The sequence below is a fragment of the Carcharodon carcharias genome, chromosome 40 (assembly GCF_017639515.1).
Source record: "Carcharodon carcharias isolate sCarCar2 chromosome 40, sCarCar2.pri, whole genome shotgun sequence".
Lineage (NCBI taxonomy): Eukaryota > Metazoa > Chordata > Chondrichthyes > Lamniformes > Lamnidae > Carcharodon > Carcharodon carcharias.
Window position 1 is genome coordinate 2015792 of NC_054506.1, and position 12401 is coordinate 2028192.

A 12401-nucleotide genomic window follows, 5' to 3' on the forward strand; every position below is an offset into this window, starting at 1 on the left:
TCGAGGGGTACAGGGGGTTATATTATATACAGGGTAACAGATAGCTGGAGAGACTCACATCGAGGGGTACAGGGCGTTATATTATATACAGGGTAACAGATAGCTGGGAGAGAAACACATCGAGGGGTACAGGGGGTTATATTATATAGAGGGTAACAGATAGCTGGGAGAGAAACACATCGAGGGGTACAGGGGGGTATATTATATACAGGGTAACAGATAGCTGGGAGAGAGTCACATCGAGGGGTAAAGGGGGTTATATTATATACAGGGTAACAGATAGCTGGGAGAGAGTCACATCGAGGGGTACAGGGGGTTATATACAGGGTAACAGATAGCTGGGAGAGTCACATCGAGCGGTACAGGGGGTTATATTATATACAGGGTAACAGATAGCTGGGAGAGAGTCACATCGAGGGGTACAGGGGATTATATTATATACAGGGTAACAGATAGCTGGGAGAGCGACACATCGAGGGGTACAGGGGGTTATATTATATACAGGGTAACAGATAGCTGGAGAGCGACACATCGAGGGGTACAGGGTGTTATATTATATACAGGGTAACAGATAGCTGGGAGAGAGTCACATCGAGGGGTACAGGGGGTTATATTATATACAGGGTAACAGATAGCTGGGAGAGAGTCACATCGAGGGGTACAGGGGGTTATATTATATACAGGGTAACAGATAGCTGGGAGAGAGTCACATCGAGGGGTACAGGGGGTTATATTATATACAGGGTAACAGATAGCTGGGAGAGAGTCACATCGAGGGGTACAGGGGGTTATATTATGTACAGGGTAACAGATAGCTGGGAGAGAGTCACATCGAGGGGTACAGGGGGTTATATTATATACAGGGTAACAGATAGCTGGGAGAGAGTCACATCGAGGTGTTCAGGGGGTTATATTATATACAGGGTAACTGATAGCTGGGAGCGAGACACATCGAGGGGTACAGGGGGTTATATCATATACAGGGTAACAATAGATGGGAGAGAGTCACATCGAGGGGTACAGGGGGTTATATTATATACAGGGTAACAGATAGCTGGGAGAGAGTCACATCGAGGGGACAGGGGGTTATATTATATACAGGGTAACAGATAGCTGGGAGAGAGTCACATCGAGGGTACAGGGGGTTATATTATATACAGGGTAACAGATAGCTGGGAGAGAGTCACATCGAGGGGTACAGGGGTTATATTATATACAGGGTAACAGATAGCTGGGAGAGAGTCACATCGAGGGGTACAGGGGGTTATATTATATACAGGGTAACAGATAGCTGGGAGAGAGTCACATCGAGGGGTACAGGGGTTATATTATATACAGGGTAACAGATAGCTGGGAGAGAGTCACATCGAGGGGTACAGGGGTTATATTATATACAGGGTAACAGATATCTGGGAGAGAGTCACATCGAGGGGTACATAGGGTTAATTATATACAGGGTAACAGATAGCTGAGAGAGAGTCACATCGAGCGGTACAGGGGGTTATATTTTATACAGGGTAACTGATAGCTGGGAGAGAGTCACATCGAGGGGTACAGGGGGTTATATTATATACAGGGTAACAGATAGCTGGGAGAGAGTCACATCGAGGGGTACAGGGGGTTATATTATATACAGGGTAACAGATAGCTGGGAGAGAGTCACATCGAGGGGTACAGGGGGTTATATTATATACAGGGTAACAGATAGCTGGGAGAGTCACATCGAGGGGTACAGAGGGTAATTTTATATACAGGGTAACAGAAGCTGGGAGAGAGTCACATCGAGGGGTACAGGGGGTTATATTATATACAGGGTAACAGATAGCTGGGTGAGTCACATCGAGGGGTACAGGGGTTATATTATATACAGGGTAACAGATAGCTGGGAGACAGTCACATCGAGGGGTACAGGGGGTTATATTATATACAGGGTAACAGATAGCTGGGAGAGAGTCACATCGAGGGGTACAGGGGGTTATATTATATACAGGGTAACAGATAGCTGGGAGAGAGTCACATCGAGGGGTACAGGGAGTTATATTATATACAGGGTAACAGATAGCTGGGAGAGAGAAACATCGAGGGGTACAGGGGTTTATATTATATACAGGGTAACAGATAGCTGGGAGAGAGTCACATCGAGGGGTACAGGGGGTTATATACAGGGTAACAGATAGCTGGGAGAGTCACATCGAGCGGTACAGGGGGTTTTATTATATACAGGGTAACAGATAGCTGGGAGAGAGTCACATCGAGGGGTTCAGGGGTTATATTATATACAGGGTAACAGATAGCTGGGAGAGAGTCACATCGAGGGGTACAGGGGGGTATATTATATACAGGGTAACAGATAGCTGGGCGAGCGTCACATCGAGGGGTACAGGGGGTTATATCATATACAGGGTAACAGATAGCTGGGAGAGTCACATCGAGGGGTACCGGGGGTTATATTTACAGGGTAACAGATAGCTGGGAGAGTCACATCGAGGGGTACAGGGGGTTATATTATATACAGGGCAATAGATAGCTGGGAGAGTCACATCGAGGGGTACAGGGGGTTATATTATATACAGGGTAACAGATAGCTGGGAGAGACTCACATCGAGGGGTACAGGGCGTTATATTATATACAGGGTAACAGATAGCTGGGAGAGAAACACATCGAGGGGTACAGGGGGTTATATTATATAGAGGGTAACAGATAGCTGGGAGAGAAACACATCGAGGGGTACAGGGGGGTATATTATATACAGGGTAACAGATAGCTGGGAGAGAGTCACATCGAGGGGTAAAGGGGGTTATATTATATACAGGGTAACAGATAGCTGGGAGAGAGTCACATCGAGGGGTACAGGGGTTATATACAGGGTAACAGATAGCTGGGAGAGTCACATCGAGCGGTACAGGGGGTTATATTATATACAGGGTAACAGATAGCTGGGAGAGAGTCACATCGAGGGGTACAGGGGATTATATTATATACAGGGTAACAGATAGCTGGGAGAGCGACACATCGAGGGGTACAGGGGGTTATATTATATACAGGGTAACAGATAGCTGGGAGAGACACATCGAGGGGTACAGGGGGTTATATTATATACAGGGTAACAGATAGCTGGGAGTGAGTCACATCGAGGGGTACAGGGGGTTATATTATATACAGGGTAACAGATAGCTGGGAGAGATTCACATCGAGGGGTACAGGGGGTATATTATATACAGGGTAACAGATAGCCTGGAGAGAGTCACATCGAGGGTACAGGGGGTTATATTATGTACAGGTTAACAGATAGCTGGGAGAGTCACATCGAGGGGTACAGTGGGTTATATTATGTACAGGGTAACAGATAGCTGGAGAGGTCACTCGAGGGGTACAGGGGGTTATATTGTATACAGGGTAACAGCTGGGAGAGTCACATCGAGGTGTACAGTGGGTTATATTATATACAGGGTAACAGATAGCTGGGAGAGTCACATCGAGGGGTACAGGGGGTTATATTATATACAGGGTAACAGATAGCTGGGAGAGAGTCACATCGAGGGGTACAGGGGGTTATATACAGGGTAACAGATAGCTGGGAGAGTCACATCGAGCGGTACAGGGGGTTATATTATATACAGGGTAACAGATAGCTGGGAGAGTCACATTCGAGGGGTACAGTGGGTTATATTATATACAGGGTAACAGATAGCTGCGAGAGAGTCACATCGAGGGGTACAGTGGGGTTATAATTATACAGGGTAACAGATAGCTGGGAGAGTCACATCGAGGGGTACAGTGGGTTATCGAGGGGTACAGGGGGTTACATTATGTACAGGGTAACGATAACTGGGAGAGTCACATCGAGGGTACAGTGGGTTATATTATGTACAGGGTAACAGCTGGGACAGAGTCACATGGAGGGGTACAGGGGGTTATATTATATACAGGGTAACAGATAGCTGGGAGGGTGTCACATCGAGGGGTACAGGGGGTTATATTATATACAGGGTAACAGATAGCTGGGAGAGAGTCACATCGAGGGGTACAGGGGGGTATATTATATACAGGGTAACAGATAGCTGGGAGAGAGTCACATCGAGGGGTACAAGGGGGTATATTATATACAGGGTAACAGATAGCCGGGAGAGAGTCACATCGAGGGGTACAGGGGGTTATATTATGTACAGGTTAACAGATAGCTGGGAGAGTCACATCGAGGGGTACAGGGGGTTATATTATGTACAGGGTAACAGATAGCTGGGAGAGTCACATCGAGGGGTACAGGGGGTTATATTATATACAGGGTAACAGCTGGGAGAGTCACATCGAGGGGTACAGTGGGTTATATTATATACAGGGTAACAGATAGCTGGGAGAGTCACATCGAGGGGTACAGGGGTGTATATTATATACAGGGTAACAGATAGCTGGGAGAAAGTCACATCGAGGGGTACAGGGGTTTATATTATATACAGGGTAACAGATAGCTGGGAGAGAGTCACATCGAGGGGTTCAGGGGGTATATTATATACAGGGTAACAGATAGCTGGGAGAGAGTCACATCGAGGGGTACGGGAGTTATATTATATACAGGGTAACAGATAGCTGGGAGAGAGTCACATCGAGGGGTACAGGGGTTTATATTATATACAGGGTAACAGATAGCTGGGAGAGAGTCACATCGAGGGGTACAGGGGGTTATATACAGGGTAAGAGATAGCTGGGGAGAGTCACATCGAGCGGTACAGGGGGTTTTATTATATACAGGGTAACAGATAGCTGGGAGAGAGTCACATCGAGGGGTTCAGGGGGGTATATTATATACAGGGTAACAGATAGCTGGGAGAGAGTCACATCGAGGGGTACAGTGGGTTATATTATATACAGGGTAACAGATAGCTGGGAGAGAGTCACATCGAGGGGTACAGGGGGTTATATTATATACAGGGTAACAGATAGCTGGGAGAGAGTCACATCGAGGGGTACAGGGGGTTACATCATATACAGGGTAACAGATAGCTGGGAGAGTCACATCGAGGGGTACCGTGGGTTATATTTACAGGGTAACAGATAGCTGGGAGAGTCACATCGAGGGGTACAGGGGGTTATATTATATACAGGGCAATAGATAGCTGGGAGTCACATCGAGGGGTACAGGGGGTTATATTATATACAGGGTAACAGATAGCTGGGAGAGACTCACATCGAGGGGTACAGGGCGTTATATTATATACAGGGTAACAGATAGCTGGGAGAGAAACACATCGAGGGGTACAGGGGGTTATATTATATAGAGGGTAACAGATAGCTGGGAGAGAAACACATCGAGGGGTACAGGGGGGTATATTATATACAGGGTAACAGATAGCTGGGAGAGAGTCACATCGAGGGTAAAGGGGGTTATATTATATACAGGGTAACAGATAGCTGGGAGAGAGTCACATCGAGGGGTACAGGGGGTTATATACAGGGTAACAGATAGCTGGGAGAGTCACATCGAGCGGTACAGGGGTTATATTATATACAGGGTAACAGATAGCTGGGAGAGAGTCACATCGAGGGGTACAGGGGATTATATTATATACAGGGTAACAGATAGCTGGGAGAGCGACACATCGAGGGTACAGGGGGTTATATTATATACAGGGTAACAGATAGCTGGGAGAGCGACACATCGAGGGTACAGGGGTTATATTATATACAGGGTAACAGATAGCTGGGAGAGAGTCACATCGAGGGGTACAGGGGGTTATATTATATACAGGGTAACAGATAGCTGGGAGAGTCACATCGAGGGGTACAGGGGGTTATATTATATACAGGGTAACAGATAGCCGGGAGAGAGTCACATCGAGGGGTACAGGGGGTTATATTATGTACAGGTTAACAGATAGCTGGGAGAGTCACATCGAGGGGTACAGTGGGTTATATTATGTACAGGGTAACAGATAGCTGGGAGAGTCACATCGAGGGGTACAGGGGGTTATATTGTATACAGGGTAACAGCTGGGAGAGTCACATCGAGGTGTACAGTGGGTTATATTATATACAGGGTAACAGATAGCTGGGAGAGTCACATCGAGGGGTACAGGGGGGTATATTATATACAGGGTAACAGATAGCTGGGAGAGAGTCACATCGAGGGGTACAGGGGGTTATATTATATACAGGGTAACAGATAGCTGGGAGAGAGTCACATCGAGGGGTTCAGGGGGGTATATTATATACAGGGTAACAGATAGCTGGGAGAGAGTCACATCGAGGGGTACGGGGGTTATATTATATACAGGGTAACAGATAGCTGGGAGAGAGTCACATCGAGGGGTACAGGGGGGGTATATTATATACAGGGTAACAGATAGCTGGGAGAGAGTCACATCGAGGGGTACAGGGGGTTATATTATATACAGGGTAACAGCTGGGAGAGAGTCACATCGAGGGGTACAGGGGGTTATATTATATACAGGGTATCAGATAGCTGGGAGAGAGTCACATCGAGGGGTACAGGGGGTTATATTATATACAGGGTAACAGCTGGGAGAGAGTCACATCGAGCGGTACAGGGGGTTATATTATGTACAGGGTAACAGATAGCTGGGAGAGCCACACATCGAGGGGTACAGGGGGTTATATTATATACAGGGTAACAGATAGCTGGGAGAGAGTCACATCGAGGGGTACAGGGGGTTATATACAGGGTAACAGCTGGGAGAGTCACATCGAGGGGTACAGTGGGTTATATTATATACAGGGTAACAGATAGCTGGGAGAGAGTCACATCGAGGGGTACAGGGGGTTATATTATATACAGGGTAACAGATAGCTGGGAGAGCGGCACATCGAGGGGTACAGGGGGTTATATTATATACAGGGTAACAGATAGCTGGGAGAGAGTCACATCGAGGGGTACAGGCGGTTATATTATATTCGGACCCCAGCCATCGGTTGAATACCCCTTCCTGCATCCAGGCAGCCGACAGAAGATGAGAAACGAGCTGCGGACCGGAAACGGGATGATAAGATGAAGAAACGGATGGAACGCAAGGATAAAAAAAAGAACGAGGACGAGGATGAGGAAGATAACGAGGGCGGAGAGTGGAAACCCGTCAAGGGCGGGGCTCCCATGGTCTCGGTAAGTGGCTGTACCCCCCCCACTCTCCCCACTACGGGCACCCGCTCTCTACACCCCCCACCCCCCCCCCAACTCTCCGCCCCTACGGGCACCGACTCTCCCCCAGGGTCCAGGCACCGACTCTCCCCCGGGTTCCGGGCACCGACTCTCCCCGGGGTATGAGTCCTCCCCCATGGGCTGTGTGTGGGGTGTTAGGAGTGTTCGAGCGATGTGATTGATCAGGTTTCCCCTTCCCTCCCTCTCTCTACAGGAAAAGCCCAAGATGTTTGCCAAGGGCACTGAGATCAACCACACTGTGGTCCTGAAGAAACTGAACGAGATTCTACAGGCTCGAGGGAAGAAGGGGACGGACAGGTAAATTCAGAGGGGACCGATCGCCCGGTCAGTGCACAGGAGGAGGCCATTCAGCCCCTCTCCAGCCCTGTTACACAGGAACAGGAGGAGGCCATTCAGCCCCTCTGGAGGCTGTTCCAGCGCTCTGTCAGACCATGGCTGGACTGTATCACGGCTCCATTTACCCTCCCATGTTCCATATCCCTCAATCACCACCCCCCCCCCACCCCAACCCACAACAATCTATCCACCTCGCTCATGAATTAATTTGTACCCGGCATGGACGCCATTTTAGTGTGTGTGTGAGAGAGAGAGAGAGAGATATACAGGTTCCGCTCCCCTCTGGGTGGGGGGAGTGTTTCCTGACCTCCCCCCACACCGAGCGGCCTGGCGTGAACTTTAACCTCCTCGTCCAGGACTATTCCCTCCCCCTCCCCGGGGCAATAGTTTCTCTCCCGTCGACCCTATCGGATCCGATAATCACCTCCCAGCCCCTCCCGATCTGATCCACCGGATAACCTTCCAGGCTGGAGGGAGCACCGCAGTGTGACCGGGCCCTCGCAGTTTAACCCTTTCAGCCCCCCCGGGGGTTCGTTCTCCCCCGGCCCTACCCGGAGCCCCCTGACTGAGCCGTGGGGTGGGGGGTTGTTGGGGGGGTGGGGGGTGCCTGGAACGTCCTGGAGCACGGGGACCTGCGCAGCCGCTCGACGGACTGCCGAGATGTCACTGCCGAGAGTTGGGTACATACTGGCAGGGAGCTGAGGGAGAGAGAGCGGGAGCACGAAGGTACAGAGCACTGCCGGACGGCGCAAGCAGATTCAACAGGAAAGCCTCGAGAGGGGAGAGTTGGGTATGCACGCGCAGGGAGCTGAGCGAGAGGGAGAGAGAGCGGGAGCACGAAGGTACAGAGCGCTGCCGGGCGGCGCAAGCAGATTCGACAGGAAAGCCTCGAGAGGGGAGAGTTGGGTATGCACGCGCAGGGAGCTGAGCGAGAGGGAGAGAGAGCGGGAGCACGAAGGTACAGAGCGCTGCCGGGTGGCGCAAGCAGATTCGACAGGAAAGCTTCGAGAGGGGAGAGTTGGGTACATACTAGCAGGGAGCTGAGGGAGAGAGAGCGGGAGCACGAAGGTACAGAGCACTGCTGGACGGCGCAAGCAGATTCGACAGGAAAGCTTCGAGAGGGGAGAGTTGGGTACATACTGGCAGGGAGCTGAGAGAGTGGGAGCACACAGGCCGCACGCTGAAGGGCCTCGAAGCTGCGCTCGCCACCCCTTCCCCTCGGTCTCGGTCCGCCCCCGCGTGGTTGGGAAAGGCTGGCGTCCCGCTGCCTCGCGCCTCGAGATTTCACCTCGCCTCTCGTTGTTGACCCGGGACAGGGCAGCCCAGATCGAGATGCTGACGGAGCTCTGCACCATCTCTGTGGCCCACAACCTGGGAGAGGGCATCATGCTGAAAATCAAGTTCAACATCGTGGCTTCATTGTACGACTACAATCCTAACCTGGCGTCGTGTATGAAGGTAAGAGTAAATCTCCCTCTACACCGTCCCCATCAAACACTCCCAGGACAGGTACAGCACGGGGTTAGATACAGAGTAAATCTCCCTCTACACCGTCCTCATCAAACACTCCCAGGACAGGTACAGCACGGGGTTAGATACAGAGTAAATCTCCCTCTACACTGTCCCCATCAAACACTCCCAGGACAGGTACAACACGGGGTGAGATACAGAGTAAATCTCCCTCTACACTGTCCCCATCAAACAATCCCAGGGCAGGTACAGCACGGGGTTAGATACAGAGTAAATCTCCCTCTACACTGTCTCCATCAAACACTCCCAGGACAGGTACAGCACGGGGTTAGATACAGAGTAAATCTCCCTCTACACTGTCTCCATCAAACACTCCCAGGACAGGTACAGCACGTGGTTAGATACAGAGTAAATCTCCCTCTACACCGTCCCCATCAAACACTCCCAGGACAGGTACAGCGCGGGGTTAGATACAGAGTAAATCTCCCTCTACACTGTCCCCATCAAACACTCCAAGGACAGGTACAGCACGGGGTTATATACAGAGTAAAGGTCCCTCTACACCGTCCCCATCAAACACTCCCAGAACAGGTACAGCACGGGGTTAGATACAGAGTAAAGCTCCCTCTGCAGCTTCTGATGTTCCCCTTTTCCCCTTGCAGCAAGATATGTGGAGGAAATGTCTGGGCTGTGTGGATAACCTGCTCGATATCCTGTTCGAATGTCCCAACATCTTCATCGGGGAGAATATTGGGGAGGATTCAGAGAATCTCTCCAATGCTGAACAGGTAATGACATCTCCTCCCCCTCCCCTCGCCTCCCCTCCCCCATCTCATCTCTCTGGCCATGACCCCCTCCCCACAACATCCCTGTTGACTGCCCCTCACTCTGTGCTACCCCACCCCTACCCAGCCGAGCTCTTGAAACCTGCTTGATCTCTCTGTGTCCCCCCCTCTCTCTCTCTCCCTGCGTGTCCCTCTCTCTCTCTCTCTCCCTGCGTGTCCCTCTCTCTCTCTCTCTCCCTGCGTGTCCCTCTCTCTCTCTCTCTCCCTGCGTGTCCCTCTCTCTCTCTCTCTCCCTGCGTGTCCCTCTCTCTCTCTCTCTCCCTGCGTGTTCCTCTCTCTCTCTCTCCCTGCGTGTCCCTCTCTCTCTCTCTCCCTGCGTGTCCCTCTCTCTCTCTCTCCCTGCTGTCCCTCTCTCTCTCTCCCTGCGTGTCCCTCTCTCTCTCTCTCCCTGCGTGTCCCTCTCTCTCTCTCTCCCTGCGTGTCCCTCTCTCTCTCTCTCCCTGCGTGTCCCTCTCTCTCTCTCTCCCTGTGTGTCTCTCTCTCTCTCTCTCCCTGCGTGTCCCTCTCTCTCTCTCCCTGCGTGTCCCTCTCTCTCTCTCCCTGCGTGTCCCTCTCTCTCTCTCCCTGCGTGTCCCTCTCTCTCTCTCTCCCTGCGTGTCCCTCTCTCTCTCTCCCTGCGTGTCCCTCTCTCTCTCTCTCCCTGCGTGTCCTCTCTCTCTCTCCCCCTGCGTGTCCCTCTCTCTCTCTCTCCCTGCGTGTCCCTCTCTCTCTCTCTCCTGCGTGTCCCTCTCTCTCTCTCTCCCTGCGTGTCCCTCTCTCTCTCTCTCCCTGCGTGTCCCTCTCTCTCTCTCTCCCTGCGTGTCCCTCTCTCTCTCTCTCCCTGCGTGTCCCTCTCTCTCTCTCCCTGCGTGTCCCTCTCTCTCTCTCTCCCTGCGTGTGTCCCTCTCTCTCTCTCTCTCCCTGCGTGTCCCTCTCTCTCTCTCTCTCCCTGCGTGTCCCTCTCTCTCTCTCTCTCCCTGCGTGTCCCTCTCTCTCTCTCCCTGCGTGTCCCTCTCTCTCTCTCTCTCCCTGCGTGTCCCTCTCTCTCTCTCTCTCCCTGCGTGTCCCTCTCTCTCTCTCTCCCTGCGTGTCCCTCTCCCTCTCTCTCCCTGCGTGTCCCTCTCTCTCTCTCCCTGCGTGTCCCTCTCTCTCTCTCCCTGCGTGTCCCTCTCTCTCTCTCCCTGCGTGTCCTTCTCTCTCTCTCTCCCTGCGTGTACCTCTCTCTCTCTCTCCCTGCGTGTCCCTCTCTCTCTCTCTCCCTGCGTGTCCCTCTCTCTCTCTCTCCCTACCTGTCCCTCTCTCTCTCTCTCCCTGCGTGTCCCCCTCTCTCTCTCCCTGCGTGGCCCCCTCTCTCTCTCCCTGCGTGTCCCCCTCTCTCTCTCCCTGCGTGTCCCTCTCTCTCTCTCCCTGCGTGTCCCTCTCTCTCTCTCTCTCCCTGCGTGTCCCTCTCTCTCTCTCCCTGCGTGTCCCTCTCTCTCTCTCTCTCCCTGCGTGTCCCTCTCTCTCTCTCTCCCTGCGTGTCCCTCTCTCTCTCTCTCCCTGCGTGTCCCTCTCTCTCTCTCCCCCTGCGTGTCCCTCTCTCTCTCTCTCCCTGCGTGTCCCTCTCTCTCTCTCTCCCTGCGTGTCCCTCTCTCTCTCTCCCTGCGTGTCCCTCTCTCTCTCTCTCCCTGCGTGTCCCTCTCTCTCTCTCTCCCTGCGTGTCCCTCTCTCTCTCTCTCCCTGCGTGTCCCTCTCTCTCTCTCCCTGCGTGTCCCTCTCTCTCTCTCTCCCTGCGTGTGTCCCTCTCTCTCTCTCTCTCCCTGCGTGTGTCCCTCTCTCTCTCTCTCTCCCTGCGTGTCCCTCTCTCTCTCTCTCTCCCTGCGTGTCCCTCTCTCTCTCTCCCTGCGTGTCCCTCTCTCTCTCTCTCTCCCTGCGTGTCCCTCTCTCTCTCTCTCTCCCTGCGTGTCCCTCTCTCTCTCTCTCCCTGCGTGTCCCTCTCCCTCTCTCTCCCTGCGTGTCCCTCTCCCTCTCTCTCCCTGCGTGTCCCTCTCCCTCTCTCTCCCTGCGTGTCCCTCTCTCTCTCTCCCTGCGTGTCCCTCTCTCTCTCTCCCTGCGTGTCCCTCTCTCTCTCTCCCTGCGTGTCCTTCTCTCTCTCTCTCCCTGCGTGTACCTCTCTCTCTCTCTCCCTGCGTGTCCCTCTCTCTCTCTCTCCCTGCCTGTCCCTCTCTCTCTCTCTCCCTACCTGTCCCTCTCTCTCTCTCTCCCTGCGTGTCCCCCTCTCTCTCTCCCTGCGTGTCCCCCTCTCTCTCCCTGCGTGTCCCCCTCTCTCTCCCTGCGTGTCCCTCTCTCTCTCTCCCTGCGTGTCCCTCTCTCTCTCTCCCTGCGTGTCCCTCTCTCTCTCTCCCTGCGTGTCCCTCTCTCTCTCTCTCCCTGCGTGTCCCTCTCTCTCTCTCTCCCTGCGTGTCCCTCTCTCTCTCTCTCCCTGCGTGTCCCTCTCTCTCTCTCCCCCTGCGTGTCCCTCTCTCTCTCTCTCCCTGCGTGTCCCTCTCTCTCTCTCTCCCTGCGTGTCCCTCTCTCTCTCTCTCTCTCCCTGCGTGTCCCTCTCTCTCTCTCTCCCTGC

The 12401-nt window shown here is 52.6% G+C and overlaps 1 protein-coding gene across 1 annotated transcript in view; it reads left to right on the forward strand.

The window, feature by feature from the left end:
- The window catches only part of eif3c (eukaryotic translation initiation factor 3, subunit C), a gene marked incomplete at both ends in the record, with an annotated part of 47241 nt that overhangs the window by 19956 nt on the left and 14884 nt on the right, over nt 1-12401 (forward strand). The window contains 4 exons of the mRNA XM_041180110.1: nt 6953-7115; nt 7366-7469; nt 8825-8966; nt 9641-9766. Of these exons, the coding sequence (XP_041036044.1) occupies nt 6953-7115; nt 7366-7469; nt 8825-8966; nt 9641-9766 (535 nt within the window). The remainder of the gene's footprint in view (nt 1-6952; nt 7116-7365; nt 7470-8824; nt 8967-9640; nt 9767-12401) is intronic.